We start from the raw sequence: 16,993 nt of genomic DNA, 5'->3' as shown, positions 1-16,993 counted from the left end.
TACTGTCACTGGTCTGCCAGTGTCACAACAGCAGCTGCCAGCTCGCGGCATGTGGACCTGGGTGTGCGTCCGTTTGACCAGCATTGATTTCAGCGAAACTAGTCGACAGTCGGGGACAAACCTTAAGCGCAGTGACGGTATTTTGGCGACCGCTTACCTGGACAATAAGATGAAGAAATAATGCGAATAGTGGATTTTGTTTCTACTTGTAGGTACAGCACAGCAGAATAAGGGAAGTCACCCCCAAAAGGTAAGCAGCGACTGACGTTACTGGACGTTATCTTCTCTAATAGCTACTCTTCAGTCTTCACTCACTTTACAATTGGCGCTGGAAACGTGGTTGGCAACAAAAGACTTGTCGCCCGAATCTCCTTATCTGGTCCTTTTGTGTTTTTACAACTCGCCTAATCCACAACAAACCATTAAAGGAAGCAATCAACGGCTACTCGCTCGCGTAGAGCTGTGGATAACGTTAGATTGGGGTGTCCCATGTGCACGTGACTTACAGAAATGAAGATTTATGCTGGTTCCTGTTCTAGGAACGGATACATTTTACTGTAAGAGTAGATGGCTAGCTTAACAAACCCTCTGTGGTAGGAACAGTGACCGAGCGCTTCTCTAGGGGAATTTCTAATTTTGCATCACTCTTCACGGGTTTAGTTTCCAGCTGTTTAATGGCATGTAAACCCTGGCTAGGATGGCGAGTAACGTGAACCGTCTCTCTGTTCTAATTTTTTTGGTTACACACTACAAGTATATGTTTAATGTTTGGCTGCGTATGCATCTTACTCTCAGTCTGTTTCATTGACATCCTTAAGTTCCGCATTTGAATTAATGCATATCGTTACACAGCAGGTACGAGACATGTGTCGGAATCAGGAACTATAATTGTAACCGAGACAACAGTCCAGGTTATGTATTTACTTCTTAAGGGAGACATAGTTCTCGTCATTGGAGAACGCTGGCTTTTACCCTACACAGTCCAGAACACACACAACAGACGTCCAGAAGTAGGCCAGTTCCTGGTCTGTATTTGTCATGTCATGCCATGCGTGGTCCCATTTGGAGGGTTAACTGGGCGACTCATACATGAAGTGGGGGAGGTTACAGACAGTGAAAGATCTCCAGCAGGATTTGGCTGTCATCCTCTACCAGATGTCTGGTGGTCATTGTTGTACTGTCATTTGCACCCCCCCCCCAACCCCCCTTCATTGTGTTTTTGTTTTCAGTGTAATGTAGCAGATGTGCAGGTCGCTAATGGCAAGTGCACATTATCTTTAGCCATTTCCTCACAGTTAAATATGCACTAATGTCATTAATTTGTGCTTGTAAATGCATGTGGAGGACAGCAAAGGAGACAGGTTAATGTGTTTGTGCGTGTGCATGTTTGTAGTCCTATGCTTATGGGTTCCACAGGATCCAATTATCTCAGTACAAATCAGTCCACAGATTGTCAAGATCTGTATAATGGTGAGTTTTTTCTCTTAGCCGTACATGCGCACGTCCACAGAGCACATGCTAATGTGTGAACCACAGCTTGTGATTTGTGGAGGAAGCAATGGAAAGGTGACAGCACTGTTGGTGTACGTTTGTGTGACGAGGAGCACGGAAGATCCCACCCGTCCCTCCTCATTTCATTTCTTTTCTTGTTCAATGTGGCACTCCCTCTCTGATCTGAGAGATCAAGTCCCAGTGAGTCGACCAATTGTGCCCGTTTACAACCCGGGTGTTTAAAAAATGGGGGGTTGGAGACACAGGACTTTCTCCCCTAAAACTCTTTTTCGATCAGTGTATTAATAATCACATCCCATTTGGTGTATATTTTCATCTTTGCCAAATTAATGGAAATTGTTAACTTTTCGCCTTGCTGGAGAAGTTTGATCTTTGAACTGCTAAATCCAGCTGTACCGTTTGAATGAGAGAAACGGGTGCAAACGGAACTTTTATTTGTAGAAAGCTTTCAGGGACTTGAATGTTCTTTTGCACAACTATCTGACTGCCCTCTCTGATGCCAACAGGATGTCAGCCATGCGTGACTCAAAGCATGTGAGCCCTTATTTGGTTTTTATGCCACTGGGCCTCAGTCAGCAGCATTAGCCTTTTTTTAAGTACTGTGTCAGATAGGGCTGCACGAGATGAGGAAATGATCTAATTGCGATTATTTTTGACTGATATTGCGATATGATTCACGATATTTGAGGGAATGATCATTTGTGTATCATTATTCTCAGTTTCATTGACAAATATTAAAATCTAAAAAATTAAATTGATTTATAGTGTAATTTTTTGCGAGGATCTGTACAAAACAAAGATGTTTTCTTTAGTCTGTAGGATGTAATTTGTTGGCCGGGACGTGTCTGCAGCACGTCAATACTTCATTCAGAATGGTTTAAACCCCCCCCCCCGCGATTTGGATATTGCAGTACTCCATATCGCAATTTTGAAAATTGCAATTAATTGTGCAGACCTACTGTCAGAGGTGATGATGATGTTTTTTTGTATTTCTCTATCGTAAATCGCCACATATCTCACTGCACAAGGTACCAAAAACCATTGATGTACATGTTTCTTTTCTGGATTAAAGCATTATAGCAGCATTGCAAATGATACATATAGGTAACAAAACACTACTGATGAAAAAACATCAACTCAATATTGTTTAATAGCTGTATTACTATCTACCATCTATGGTTCTGTCATAAATCTCTTCAATCGGCAGCCTTTATTGTATTCTGTTGTGATATTATTTTTGTAGAGAGGCATCAATAGCCTTTTTGTCTGCCTGAATGGCGGCATTATGATAGACGTCAACGACCCAACGCTGGGTGTCACAAAACGCACCAGATAGTGAAGCCTTTTGCCAACTATAAAGAAGACAGAGAGGCTTTAGCCCTGCTGTGTGACTCATGAAATGTCTTTTCAGAGATTCAGTGTTATCTTTCCAGATGTCTTTAAAATATAGCCCATGTCCAAATCCCTGCTTATTTTGGTCAGGGTAACAAGGTCCTGGAGCCTGTCTCCGGACACACTGGGCCATTGTGAGGGGTACACCGCAGACCGGTTGTCACCCTACACCTACATGCTATTTCCAGTTCAAGTTCAACAAACCTGGTATGTGTGTGGACTGTGGGAGGAAACCCTCGCAGATACAACATGCAAAGGCTTCGGCTCGCCAGTGGATGAGAACTCAGGGCATTTCTCGTGATATTTCTGACCTAATACTTGGATATTTGCACTGTGTGCGACGATAGCCATGAATAGGACATTCATTACTAAGATGGAGCAATATAATAAGTTCAGAAAAGTGTATCCTATTACTGTAATGCAATCTCCTTATGGTGTAAATACATCTTTTTAGACACATCCCAATATTACAACAGCCAAATCCCAGACCTAATCAAGTAATTACATCATACAATATTAGCCTATATGATGTGACATTGATATGTATAGTAGCCTTTTTTCTTATAACTGTTTAGAATGGCCATGAGTGCTACAGTGATTAGAAGAATAGGCTGATTGATTTGTCAATCAACAGAACATTTATTTTGATAAGCGCTTAATCATTTAAGTAATTTAACAGGAAAAATACCAAACTGCTGCTGGTTCAAGCTTTACAAATGTGATATATTTTTTTAAATATTTGAGTTTGGACTGTTGTTCAGTAGGGGTGAGGGAAAAGATGAATACAGCATAGTATTGCGGTATTTTCTGTGGCAATACTGTATCGATACACATATACCAAGTATGGATCTTTTATTATATATGTGTTGGTCAGTTTGTCTTCTTGACAATCCCATTTTTCAGCAGTAAAATTGAAGTGGATATGAACAAACAGAGAATTTCATCTTTTTAGATAAAACATATGTTGACAAAGTTTTCATTATTTGAAATTGGGAAAAATGAGAAGTTTGAAAAAAGGTTATAAATTGCAACATATCACAGAATTTGTGGCATAAGTATCATGATGATATCATATCGGGGGGTGTCTGGTGATTCCCACCCCTATTGGTCAGACAGATCAAGCAATTTGAAGATGTCACCTTGGGATCTGGGAAATTGTGATGAGCATTTTTCACTTTTATCCTACATTTCATTTGCTAATTATGGATCAATGAATTCATACGAGGACACATTAGCTGATAATGGAAACAATAGTTAGCTGCAGCCCTACTTGCTCCACAGTGTGATAATCACACTGCACCACCATGTCTTGGTTCATTTGATTCAGGTTGTGCTTCTCTCCCAGGAACTAGTGTGAAATTTGCATGAGCGGAGTCAGCCTATAAATGAGCCAAGTCTATCCCCCACACTATCATTGTCAATCCTAGATTGTTACTCAGGCTGAACAGATACACCGCTGAGGACATGGGTGATGGCTCTATGGGATAATAACCCAGATATCTGTTTGTCTTTTGGCATTTATTTAAAGACTAAATTGGGCTGACTTGGAATTTCCCCTCTATTATTGTCTTTAGTTTGTGTCTTTTTTTAGATGCCACTTTAGATTTGTTGGCTCCAAATTTTTTAACCTCCTTGCGGTGAAATTCCCATCCAGTGTGAGTTCCCCCCCCCCCCACTGTAAGGCTGCTCCCCTTCCATGTACCACAATCCTCTGTTTCTGTGCTTGTAAGCATAATTTGAAGATGAAAACTAAGATAACCAAATGTAATAAAACTAGTTATTTAAACTCTAAGAGAGCTCTGGCTTCACTGCTAGTATCACGACTCCATCCTTTGCTATAGGAAGAAGATCCATTTCTGAGAATGTGGCTATCTCAGCAAGATCCTGTGGTTTTGTGTTTATGAATACCGTTCCCTTGACGTTCCTGTCCTCATACCACCCCTTGAAAAAGTTCCCCACTATGGGGAAAAAAAGGCCTCTCTGGCTGGCCTATTGCAACTCCAGCATCTACAACTTTGTGTGGTCATTGTTATTTTTAGACCGACCCCCCAGGTAATTGGGGAGGCAGCAGCAAGGAACAGAGACGGGTCTCAGGCCAGGTCAGATGCAGGGTGAAATACTTAAACATGCTTTTTAAGATGGTGAAAAGGTTTGGTGAGTGTAGTTGGTGCATCTGTGTTCTATGTGCTCAGCTTTGCAAATAGGAGAAGGCAGAGTGACAGTGGTAACACACAGGGGACCAGGACAGAAAAGCCCCTTGGGGAAAACAAGCTATTCTGAGCCATGTGCTTTTTTTCCCCAGTCCCTGTGCTCTGGATGGTTTGCCCCTGGGTCGCACAGGGTTTTGTCGCTGTTATTTTCTAGTGTGCATAAACACAAACCCTACACCGTCCAAAATAATTTGAGGGAGACTGAGGAGGAGAGAGGGCCTCAGACAGAAAGAAAGACAAGGAATGTATTGTTCAGGAGACTTTGTGGCTGCCTATCAAGGCTTCCCAGCAGTTTTCTCTTATTGGCCTAATTTGGTATCATTCTTCTCCTTGCTTAAGTTCATTTTCTAGTATGTATGGTTTCAGTAGTCTCTTCAATCCAGTCAAGAGATACTTTAGCACACTGTCATGCTTTGCTGCTAGTCAATAGCCACTATGAATAGAATCACTGGGGTTAGGGTAAACAATTGGCCATTGTCCACCATCACACCTGCAAACCACACGTTTGGTATTGATCAATACGGACAGCATGCTTGAAGATGGCAAACAAGATAAAACCTAGTAGTACAAGATGTTTTTATACCAGTTACTCGTAATTGCGTATCATGCACTGATACTGAATCCCTCCCTGGCTTACACTAGAGCCTCAAGCAGTGTTTCCTCTATGTTGATTTTGTAGTGGCGACCCGCCACAGCAATATTTCTGCCGCCACGGTCTCAGAAATAGGACAGACACACAATGTGATCACGGTTTCCTTTTAAATGATCCTGCCGACATAAAGCACCCCCCCCCCCCCCCCCCCCCCCAACACACACACCCCTTTGGCTGTTGCACACATTGCAATTCAACAACAAATAGAACCATTCAGAGATTATTGGGTCCGTCCAGTTTAACTCCACATACTGTTGTGTTGATGGAGTTTATTGTCAAAACGTTTGCTTTCCTCCGAGCCGGGGGAACGGGACGTTTGTTGTATCGGACAGGTCTGCCCCCACTGCTAAAAGAAAATCCTAAAGGAAACACTGCTCCAGGCCTCAGTTATCCAGTTTGAGCATCCCTGTATCTCTGTGAGTTCCCTGTGGACGCCATACCTTCCTTTTAAAGAAAGAGGCGGCTGTACGCCAGCCCGCTCAGATTTCCTTTGGGGCGACTTATGGCGTTTTTCAAATAATGGTACCTGCTCAACACGCCTCGGCCGCGGGTCTGTTCAGGACACCCCTGTCTGTTGCTAGCAATGACGACGCAGTGATTAGTGAGGATTCTCTCCGACCAATCAGCAGTCTGCAGGTTTTCACGTCACCTTTTGGTATCGCCTCAGCTTGCTCGGAACCTCGACTGAGGTGGTACTAGAAGTACCTGTTAGCAGGTACCAGGGACTTTTTTTGGTTATGGAAAACCAACAAAGGTGAGTAGAGGCGAGTCGAGTAGATACCATGCAGTGGAAAAACGCCATCAGTGATATTCTTAATCTCTGAGGGGCCCCCTTTTTATAACAAATCAGCGTTGTGTTGAGAGGAAATAAACGAAAGATCGTAACAGTCTTTTGTTAATTTCCTGTCAACTGCGCAGAGTGCATTTCTCTGGCAGGAATACGTGAACCGTGACAGGAGCTACTAGCTACTAACAGCCCAGAGAAATCTGCAACATTTCCGACTTAATTTCCAAAGCCACCTCGCCCCTGCTTAAACTAGAGAAGCCACCTCCTAGAGTGATCCCCATCGTTCTCTTTCTCTTCTATTTTCTGGAAACATGCATGCTCACATGCACACGCTGTGTGTCTGACACCCATTAACAACTGGAGCTCTGAAGCCATCTGGGACTACAGACTTGTTCATGTGGAAATTAGAGCCATATGGTAGTTTGTTAGCCTCTTTCCTTTTCTGAACTGGAATGATAGGCCTGTTCTCCACCATCACCACGCGCCTACAGCTAATGTTCATTCTTTGAAGTTTATTTTAGTGAATTATACTGCAGTAATTCCTGAAATGATAACCTACTTCTACCACAGTTGCAACAGTAATACATTTAATGTGTGTTATCTGTATCTTAAAGTCTTGTAAAGACAACATTACATTGTGCAATCACATTAAGAAACTAAATATTATAAGAGGTATGTATACTGGAGACCGACACACAAATGAGGAGAAATGCCCTGAGGACCTATTTATGAATCATCAAAATAAGGTGGTATTTTCAAAGGTTGCCTTTGGTTTGGGTGGGGTGGTAATTTCAGTGAATCTATAGCACGTGCAGGACAGTAATACATGACCGACTGAGGCTACTGATAATAATGACAGGGATATATGATAGGCTGTTGTGGGAGCATGCTCTGTGAGGGTAAGCAGGTTGAATGAGTGCATGGCCCAAGCTTGTCTGATCTCGGAGCCTTAGCGTCCTTTGGCTGACCACGCAGCATTGACTAATCATTCAGTGGTGAAAAGAACCAAACATCTGTCATCATATCCTTCGTCACGCCATCAGCAGTTTGGGTCGCGGGTTTGAATGCCTGCCAGCCACAAAACAAGCTCCTCTATAAAAAATATGATCAGATCTTAGAATTAGATGAATCTGCTTCTTTGGGTTTCAATGCAAAATCTGTAAGTAGGATGAAACACAACTTATTTCCATCTTTGGTTTGGTTGGTTTACACTTTCCACACATTACATTACATGTCATTTAGCTGACACAAAGCAACTTACAATTGCCGTATATGTCAGAGGTCAAACAGCTTGCTCAGGGACACATTGGTTGATGTATCGCAGTGGGAATCAAACCCAGACCTCCCACACCAAAGGCATGTGTCATATCCACTGCGCCCTCACCACCTCATATAGTTTCACTTAAGGGTTTAAGCTCAATATGTCTGCCCACATTGAGACACATACTTTACATACACACACACAGTAAATACACAACCCTCACTATCAGTCCCATGTCGCTCGCTGCACTCAGATTTTCCAGGCTCACACAGTTAGTTGACTACTGCCAGACTCCTTCTAATCTCAGTCTGTCATCTGATTTTGCTCTGACTGCTGCTCAGATTAAGATTGATTAAACGCCAAAAGACAGCTGATTATGGATCAAGGAAGTGTAGAAGTATATTTAAAAGAGGACATGTGCTTAATCATCCCAGTGAAATGGGGTAAACAAATGCAGCAGAATGGATATGTTATGTTTCAATGAAAACATCTCATTTGAATGTCATCAGTTTCCTTTTTTTTGTGTGGACATTCTGCTAATGAGCAGAGCACTAATAGTGCAATGCAGATCTAAGTCTCATTTTCTCTTACTTTTTATTGTTTTTGCATCATAAACTAGCTTACTAGGCTGTAAAAAAAAGGAACAAATGGCCTTTTGGGTTTCCATGCAGGGACCGGCTTACAGCTTTCACTCCCTGCAAGTCTATGTGATAAAATGATTTGTCCTTGCAATTCCGTCTCATTAAAGACTGACGTTATCTGTGACACTATAGGGCATGTGGGTCATACCAGGGCTAAACGCAGCGCAAAGGAGTTTTTAGACTGCTGCATCTCTGCTTAAAACCGTGTTCCTAGCTTGATGTGATTCAGAGTGCTGTGCAAGCTGTTTGTGGTTACAGCAGTGCACTGAGAACTTTTATACGCAAGCTAGATTTAGAGCTCTATGTCATAACAGGAAATGATGTCAACTCAACCCCAAGCTCAAAGTCTTGTATCCTGTAAGTAAGCAGGTTATCAGCCATACAGGGAAGTGGGTTCTTTAGCTATCTGACATTCTGGCCCACAGTCTGCTTAGTGTCTAAACTGGCCTATTGTACGCACCACTTTCTCACCACCTCGGGCTCACTGCACCTACATTTTTACTCCCATCTTACATTTTCATCTTATAATCTACTTAAAAGCTCTAGAAAATGTACAAATGAATGATTCTGTTCCTCTCTATATTTGGTCTCACTCCTACAGTAAAGACACCTCCCCTACTAACTACCGGTATACACTCCCCCAGGTGTGATGTTTCACTGCATTTGCGTAGTCTCTCTCCCACTCAGCGACCTTCTCTGCTGCTTACTTATTTTTTTCCTCCAACTTTCATCTGCTGGACACCCTGATTCCCAGCGTAACTAGCCACCATTTTTTGCTTCCTGATACCGATTCCAATACTTGAACTTGCATATGGGCCTATACAAAATACTGATCCAATACCAGTGTGTTATGTATTTTATTATGTTTTAACAGCTGTATACTTCTACTTTGTTGTCCGTCTGGCTCAGGTTAAACTCTCAAACAATGAACGCCACATAACTTTCTTTTGTCATCCAGTTCGACAGTCAGTTATAATGGTAAAAGATCATAAATAAATTACTTTAATGTAGAATTTCTTTTTTTTTTAACGTGGTATCTGATTGGTGCATAAACTCCAGTGCTGCCCAATACCAATACCAGCGTTTTAGGCAGTATCAGAGGCGATGCCGATACGGTTGTCGATATCGGAACATCTCTATCTTTCTAGCCACCACTTGAAAAGAGCTGTGATTTCTTTAAACCACCCGCAAGAAGTAATGCCTTTGACAGGTCACCCATTGACGAGGACCTCAGCTGTGTTGGTGACTCGTAAGCAAAATACCAGTAGTGTTAATGTGAACTGACCACATTGTGGTGTTACTCATGTCTTTCTGGCAGACTCCAAACAACAAGCCTGGATGACTTAAAGCTTTGTCCATAAAAGGGTTTTCCCTGGTTGGAGTATGTCCCATTTTGTTTTGTTGTCACACTCTTGTTGCAGTTCTCATTGAACCTGTTGTTGAAGGAGTGGCAGTCGCTGGTTTCCTTCTCTTCCTGAACCCAACACAATACTATCAGCAGTCTGGAGACTCAACACAGGAAGTAAGCAGCTTGAACCTAAAGATGAAAGCACAACAGAACTTTTACACCAATTTACCTAGTAGATAGTGATTGAAAACACAATTCCCCACATGCAACCAGAATAAAAAAAACATCTCTGGTGTATTCCTTCAGACTAACTTCAAGGCCTTTCCACAGCCTTGAAAATAGTTGCGTGTTGCTTAGAATAGGCTAAACAGGCTATAATAGGAATGTCTTACAACTCTTGCTAGTTATGTGTGGCCTTTGACTTGACAACGTTATTCATCTGTGAGATGAGAGTTGTTGCCAGGAAACAGCCTTAATTATTGGTTCAGCCTGGTATCCATTTGCCAACTAAACTATTTTTAGGGATACTTTAAGTCTCCCTATTTAGTATTTATAAGCCATATATATTCAAATAAACAGAGGACACAAACAGGCTTTCAACACACAAAGTTACTCAGCTTTATCTTGACATAATTTCTTCCTTGAGTCTTGTCACAGCAGACTTGTGAATGTAAAGTACAAGGCAGGCTTTTCTCCCTGATCAAATGACAGGCCGCTTACTCCACTGTTCAGAAAAATATGCCTACGCCTCGAAAAACCTGAAATAATTTGACCTGAGATAGACGGGAAAAGGGAAATTGTAAAAAAAGGAAAGCATAGAACAGCCGAGGCCATTTGTTCAGTGGTCTGGTTTCACTGCCCGCCTGTTAGACAAGAGGCTCAGCTGTTGTTTTGTTCGAGAAGACTGGATGCTGGGGTTTTGGGGATCAGGTTTATATGGTACTTGGTAACTGATGAGTGCATAAAATAAAGCTACAGCTCTCCCTTTCTGTCCTGTGCATTTTCCCTAGGGAATATCTCCATGTTAGGTAAATGTGACATTGTTTCAGACAAAATGTGTCGTGGTCAGCACAAGGCAAACGTCTGTAGGGAAACATTACACGGTGTTTCTGGAAGATGTCAGGTGCCTTCACACCTGTGCAAGGCATGCCAGACATGCACACAGCCTGAGGCCTCAGCTGGCTACTCATGTTGTCAAGGGTCAGGGAAAGTATTCAAAAGTCACTGAATTGTTTGTTTCGGTTTCTCACAACTGGCCAAAAAATGTGCTATGCTTTTTTTTTAGTCCTAATGCTGTAGCTCATCTTAAAAAGTCTTCGCTTAGGCATCTATCCCAGGACAGCATTTATGGTTGCAGCGTGACAAAGGCCTTGTTGTCTACCTTGTTACTTAAAATAAAGACCAGAATCAGAATCAGAAATACTTTATTATAGATAGTAGCAGGTGGTCCTTAACTCTGATGCTTGCAGTAGGCCCACATTCAAAGGGTGCGACAGGCCTGGGTTTTTTATCTTTGTTCTGTTTCTTTTATCTCCTATTAGCCACTGTGGCTGCAAGGCATAACTGGCATATTCTTCATATCCAAACATCACTCTGAAATGTTGGTCTGGCAAACGAGAGGTGAGGCTGTTCTTATTCAGCCCTGACAACTGCTAAACAGCCGAGTCTGCTACCAGAGCTCATCCACACCACTTAGAGGGGGTTAGGCTACAATGTAAGGAAAAGGGAGGGGTTGAGGCTCCAGGAGCAGCAGCTCGGGCCTCAGTTGTCACCGTCTGTCCCTTGCACACAGGCAGATGCGCAAATGACTACATGTCACTTTTGTCATACATGTGAGTCTGGAAACACACCAGAAGAATATTGGGATGTTCTACACAGTATTAGTGCGTTCCAGAATCACTGCACAGATTATTTGATGTTATGCGAGGTTAAGAGGTTCAGTCTAAACTGTTCTGATCCACTCGCAGTCTGACCTGAGCTGGCCTTATAAAACAAATTATTTGGATTTACAAGGTGATATTTAGACAAACATGGTAGGTAAGGAAAAGTCGTTTTTAAAAGCCCTAATCCGCCTGTGAGAGCCACATGTAACGTATCCTCTACAAAATCAGGTCCAACATGAGAATAGAAGCTTTCACATGTTTTTTTTCAGTATGCTTTTTGAAACCACTTGGATCTGAAATGGATTTATTCTTCTACGTTTCATCTAACTCTATCCCCCAATGCATAGGGTCAAGTGCAAACCATTAACTTTGAAATTGAAATAATAATAATAATATATAGTCCGACCATAACCACTTATGCAATTACAATTTGGCATATCTAACCACAATCAACAATTGCCAGTCATTCGCCTTAAGCCCTTAGCTAATTTTAGCATTTAATTGCGATTAGACAAAGAAACCTAAATTTTGTAAAAAAAATTGTAAATTTGATACTACTACTACTACTACATAAAATACACTTTTGAATGTTGTCACTATTATTATAATTTATGTTTTTTTCAAAGTAGCAGAGTAATGTTCAGCATAGCAATAATCATAAGTTCACACTGAGAAATCTGCGAGCACAAGCTGAAGTCTAATGACACCGACCGTCTTGTCAGCTGAAGCTCGCTAACAGGAAGTTGCTAATGGCCTTGTGGCGTGTGTCTTCACCCTCCAAATAGACATGCAACGTCTTTTTTCAAAGAACAACAAGTTCTATTATTTGCCAGTTGAGCTGTACAGTTCCTTGTTGATGGTGGATGAGTAAGTAGGACAGTTTTTATAGGAGATATGACATACTGTGTGCTCTTTTTGCCATGTTTATGTCGCTGCAGGAAAATGAACAAGCAACATCATTGAGTTATAATCGATTATGGTCGGCCACTATGCAGAAACGTCCATGTTCGACTATTTAATTCATTTCAACTCCTCTACTAGGAATAGGTTAACGTGTGTGATCTCCATACACTCTTCATATTCCACAGCAACAACCAGCAGTGAATCACTAAGCTACAATTTCGTAATAATTAAATATTAAAGTAAATATTCAGGCACGTTAATTCGGTTCATGTCAATTTTGGTAACCATAACTGACATTTTTTGTCTGCTTCCCTCCAGATTTGGACATGAAGAAGGACATAGATACATTGATAGCAGAGGAACGTGCTGAAATCATTGCCAAATATGACAAGGTAAGTGTGCACACAGAAATACCATCACCTAACTCTGACAATACTCTTCTGACATTTATGATAAACACAAATAATGCACTTGAGGTTTCATAGCTTAACATTCGACAAAAGCCATGGTTCATTTTTGCTGTTTCTTTGGTACACATTTCTACCACTGCCAAAGGTTAGGCTCAGAAAGTGTACCACAGGTCAAGAATATCTTTTCTGAAGATGATCCAAACTAAAAAAGTAAAATCCTGACTCTTTGGAACTTAATATGTGCACAAAGAAAGTCAGTAAAGGTGTATCTAACACATCTAAACAGGGGAGGTGATGGTCTTTGAATAGAGAGGCCCTGAGTAATGTCTGGAATGTGTGAACTCAAAATGTTCGTTCATTTTCTAACAGGGCTTATGGTATGTGTTTGTTTCAGGGCAGGCAGGAGGGCGTCAACATTGACCCATGGGAGGATGCTGAGTACAGCATCTATAAGGTCACCGACCGCTTCGGCTTCCTGCAGTACGTTACCCGACTTAAAGCTCGGACAGGTTCCTTGCAGTGTTTGGAATTCTAGGAGAACGCCTTTATTTGCAGTGTTTCCTTTAGGATTTTTTTTTTTGCAGTGGGGGCAGGTCTGTCCGAACAACAACCACCCCCCCCACCCCCGCCCCCCCGACCCCCCCCACCACAGCCCCGCGTCCCGCCGCCAAATGCTTTACATATGAAACGGAACTGACACTGCGCTGCAACACAAACATATATATTTATTCACCTCTATTCACACACAATGAGACATATGTTCAGTTGTGATTGAACTGTATTTTTTTTGAGGAACTGAGGACGACGAGCTGACAGAACTGACAACTTGAACGTTAGCCAATTAGAGCGGACCCACCCGCCGTGACGTTTTGGTGGAGCTGTTGGTTTAATCGTCGACTCGGAGGAAAGCGAACGTTTTGACAATAAACTACATCGACACAACAGTATGTTGAGTTAAACTGGATGGGCCCAATAGCCTCGGAATGGTTCTACTTGTTAAATTGCTATGTGAGCAGCAGCCAAAGGGGGGTGCATTACGTCGACAGGATCATTTAAAAGGCAACAACGTTGTGCGTCTGCCCTATTACCGTAACCGTGGCAGTAGAGATTTTGCCACTACGAAATCAACATAGAGGAAACACTGATTTGTATCTGAACTAGCTCTGCTCCTCTCCCTTACATTATGCTGATGTCTTGTATCAGTGCTAAACATAGCTGATCCTCTGTGTCCCTGATACTAATACATGTGTATTTCTGCTTTTCTGCTCCAGTGAGGAAGAGCTACCAACACCCAGCGCGCTTGAAGAAAAGGTAGCAACTTTTAACCTGCGTTCTTAATTTACGACCTTTCGCATATGCAGTGGACCACATGAATCTTTGTCTTTCCTCTCCCCAGCAAAAGCAGCAGGACATAGAGCGAGTGGAGAAATGGCTGAAGATGGTGAAGAAGTGGGACAAGTACAGGAACAGTGAAAAGGTATGTAACTCAGTAGTGGTGGTCCACACCAACATGCTGTCTCAATTTAGCCCTCTCTTCCCTTTGTTGTCCTACTCAACTATTTAATGTTTTCCATTCCCATTTTTAACCACAGGTTATTCCCTTATCCTCCCTCCTCTCCTGTCTAGACAGGAAAAAGCGAGCACATATGTGCCTGTGATGAGTTCTTGTCATTCTAAAGGAGCTAACATCTACATGTGACCCTCTGCCTCTTCTAGTTGTTGTGGTGAACATGACGTCTGTTCATGTTTAGCGCGTCCCCATACACGTCTGCTCGTCTGTCTCATGTGTTTCAGTTGGTGAAGCGGGTGTATAAAGGCATCCCTCTGCAGCTGAGAGGCCAGGCCTGGGCCTTGCTTTTGGACATAGAGAAAGTCAAACAAGATAACGACGGAAAATATGAGGTGAGAAATCGTAAAAATTACTCTAAAATGCATCTGCGAAAGGGTAAATTTCACAGATGCATCTCCTAGCATTCATAACATACTTGTGCTTTTTCTATCCTCCAGAGAATGAAGCAGCAAGCTCGCAACTTCTCCACAGAGATCAAACAGATAGACTTAGACGTCAACAGAACCTTCAGGAACCACATCATGTTCATGGACCGCTTTGGAGTCAAGTGAGTTCTTAGCTGCGCTCAGCAAAAAGCTGCGTGGAACGGCGTGTATTTCAGTTTATCTAGTCACATCAGAGACCCTGGGTAATTTGTACCTATATGTGTGAGACTGAGAGCAAAGGCTCTGCAAAGACCTCTGTGACCTCTGCCCCCCCTTCTCCTCCACACACACACACACACACACACACACACACACCACACACACACACACACACATACAAACAAAGCAGTGGTTTCCTTCTCTGTGTTTTATTAGTCTTCCTGTCAGTGCACAAAGCCCCACAGGAAATAGCATTCATACAGAAGTGTGCATCTTGTGCATGTACAGAATAACACTGTCCAAATCTATAGAATGTCCAATATACATAAAAAAGATATATCACACAAACATTAAATGAGCTTCAGAACACAATTGTGGGACAGCTGTGAGTTTGAGAGCCATCTGAGCGCTACTGGTTCGTCCTCGTCAGTTTAACTGTGACAGAGTGCGGCTGAGTGGTCTCCGCTCGCTCTTTGGAACGCACTTCCCCTTCAATTCAAAGCCACCAGTCCAAACAGACCCTAACACCGCTCCATCCTGCCTGGCTGCCCACTCCTTCCCTACCGGTCAACAGCTGTCTCACTCACACCGAGACACTCACAGCTATTTAAAGCTGCTTTTCCTGTCTCTGTCTAAAAGACATGTATTTACTATAGAGGCCTGGAGGGGACACATCCTCTCATGTCCACATTATATTTGTTAATGCTACTTCTGCGCTTAAATACACACACACACACACACACACACACACACATACACACACACCACACACACACACACACACACACACACACACACACACACACACACACACCACACACACCCACACACTAGCTGCCTTGTGTTCACTGTTTGAGACTCCTGATGTAATTAGCCCCTCAGCACACAAGCCTTTGGTCATAGAAACTGGATAGACGCTTCATGCATTGGAAGAAACTATGTGATCAATATTTTTTTTTTTTACTTTATTGATCCCTTTCTTTTTTGTCACTCTAGCACTGATAGATCACAGTGTTTGTCACACAGGCCCTTAATACTTAAAAGCAAAGGTTGGGAACGCAGGGCCTCAGACCACTGGGTAGAGGGACAGATTATCCACAAAAACACACAGATTTATACAAACACTATCAGGATGATAGGATGCTGCCAGGATTTCTGAGCCTCCTCTAAAATAATTGCAGCTGTTTTAAGTCTGTCTGACTACTGATGAGAAATCCGTAGTCTTGGCCTCTGGGAATTGATTATCAGGGAATTCATTCGTCGTAGAATAAACTCCACTATACTCCAACACACTGTTTCAGCTTGCTTGATTGTTGCTAAGGAACCATATCCTCATTTTAACCTGTGGTATCTCTGTTCCCTCTCTAGGCAGCAGGCACTGTTTCACGTACTAGCGGCTTACTCTGTTTACAACACGGTAAGTGTGTCTGTGTAGATGTGTGCGTACCTACGTTTATGTTACATAACATGGAGGAGTTTTGTGTACACTGTATGGGGCGCAACAGTCCATCAAGTGTGTTAGTTTCCATTTTAAAAAAAAAAGCACTCTAAACCCTTCAGTTCTCATTCTTATTTAAAGCCTTAGGTGAGATCTTTTATTTATGTTTATGAGTGTGAATGTACAGCAACACAATGTAAGAGTCAGACCACCAGTGAAACCACATCCCTAGTCAGTGCTCACATCGTTCAACTAAGTTCCCCTTTGACGTTACATCTCTTTTACGGACAAGGAAACAGTGCAAATGAGCCTGGTTTTCTCGATTTAAGATACGCTGTCAGAAAAAACTGCAAACGTAAGATTTGTCATGACCACCCAAGCCAGGCAGTTTCATCCCTTTTT

General features: G+C 42.3%; 1 protein-coding gene across 4 annotated transcripts in view; it reads left to right on the top strand.

Moving 5' to 3' along the window:
• The first annotated feature begins 7 nt into the window (after positions 1-7).
• si:dkeyp-19e1.3 (USP6 N-terminal-like protein) overlaps positions 8-16,993 on the top strand; it is a 24,012-nt gene continuing 7,026 nt past the window's right edge. The window contains exons 1-9 of one of the 4 annotated variants that reach the window (XM_032524319.1): positions 26-250; positions 1,417-1,470; positions 12,908-12,981; positions 13,394-13,479; positions 14,271-14,310; positions 14,396-14,476; positions 14,794-14,901; positions 15,007-15,116; positions 16,522-16,570. In XM_032524319.1, coding sequence (XP_032380210.1) covers positions 12,916-12,981; positions 13,394-13,479; positions 14,271-14,310; positions 14,396-14,476; positions 14,794-14,901; positions 15,007-15,116; positions 16,522-16,570 — 540 coding nt within the window. In that variant the 5' untranslated portion in view covers positions 26-250; positions 1,417-1,470; positions 12,908-12,915. Of the gene's footprint in view, positions 251-1,416; positions 1,471-9,958; positions 9,978-12,905; positions 12,982-13,393; positions 13,480-14,270; positions 14,311-14,395; positions 14,477-14,793; positions 14,902-15,006; positions 15,117-16,521; positions 16,571-16,993 lie in introns of those variants that run through there. The other 3 variants (XM_032524317.1, XM_032524318.1, XM_032524320.1) reach the window with 3 other exon arrangements.

The sequence above is a fragment of the Etheostoma spectabile genome, chromosome 8 (genome assembly GCF_008692095.1).
Source record: "Etheostoma spectabile isolate EspeVRDwgs_2016 chromosome 8, UIUC_Espe_1.0, whole genome shotgun sequence".
In the NCBI taxonomy this organism is placed as follows: Eukaryota; Metazoa; Chordata; class Actinopteri; order Perciformes; family Percidae; genus Etheostoma; species Etheostoma spectabile.
The sequence above is the reverse complement of the archived record's forward strand: the minus strand, read 5'-3'. Positions and strand labels throughout refer to the sequence as shown.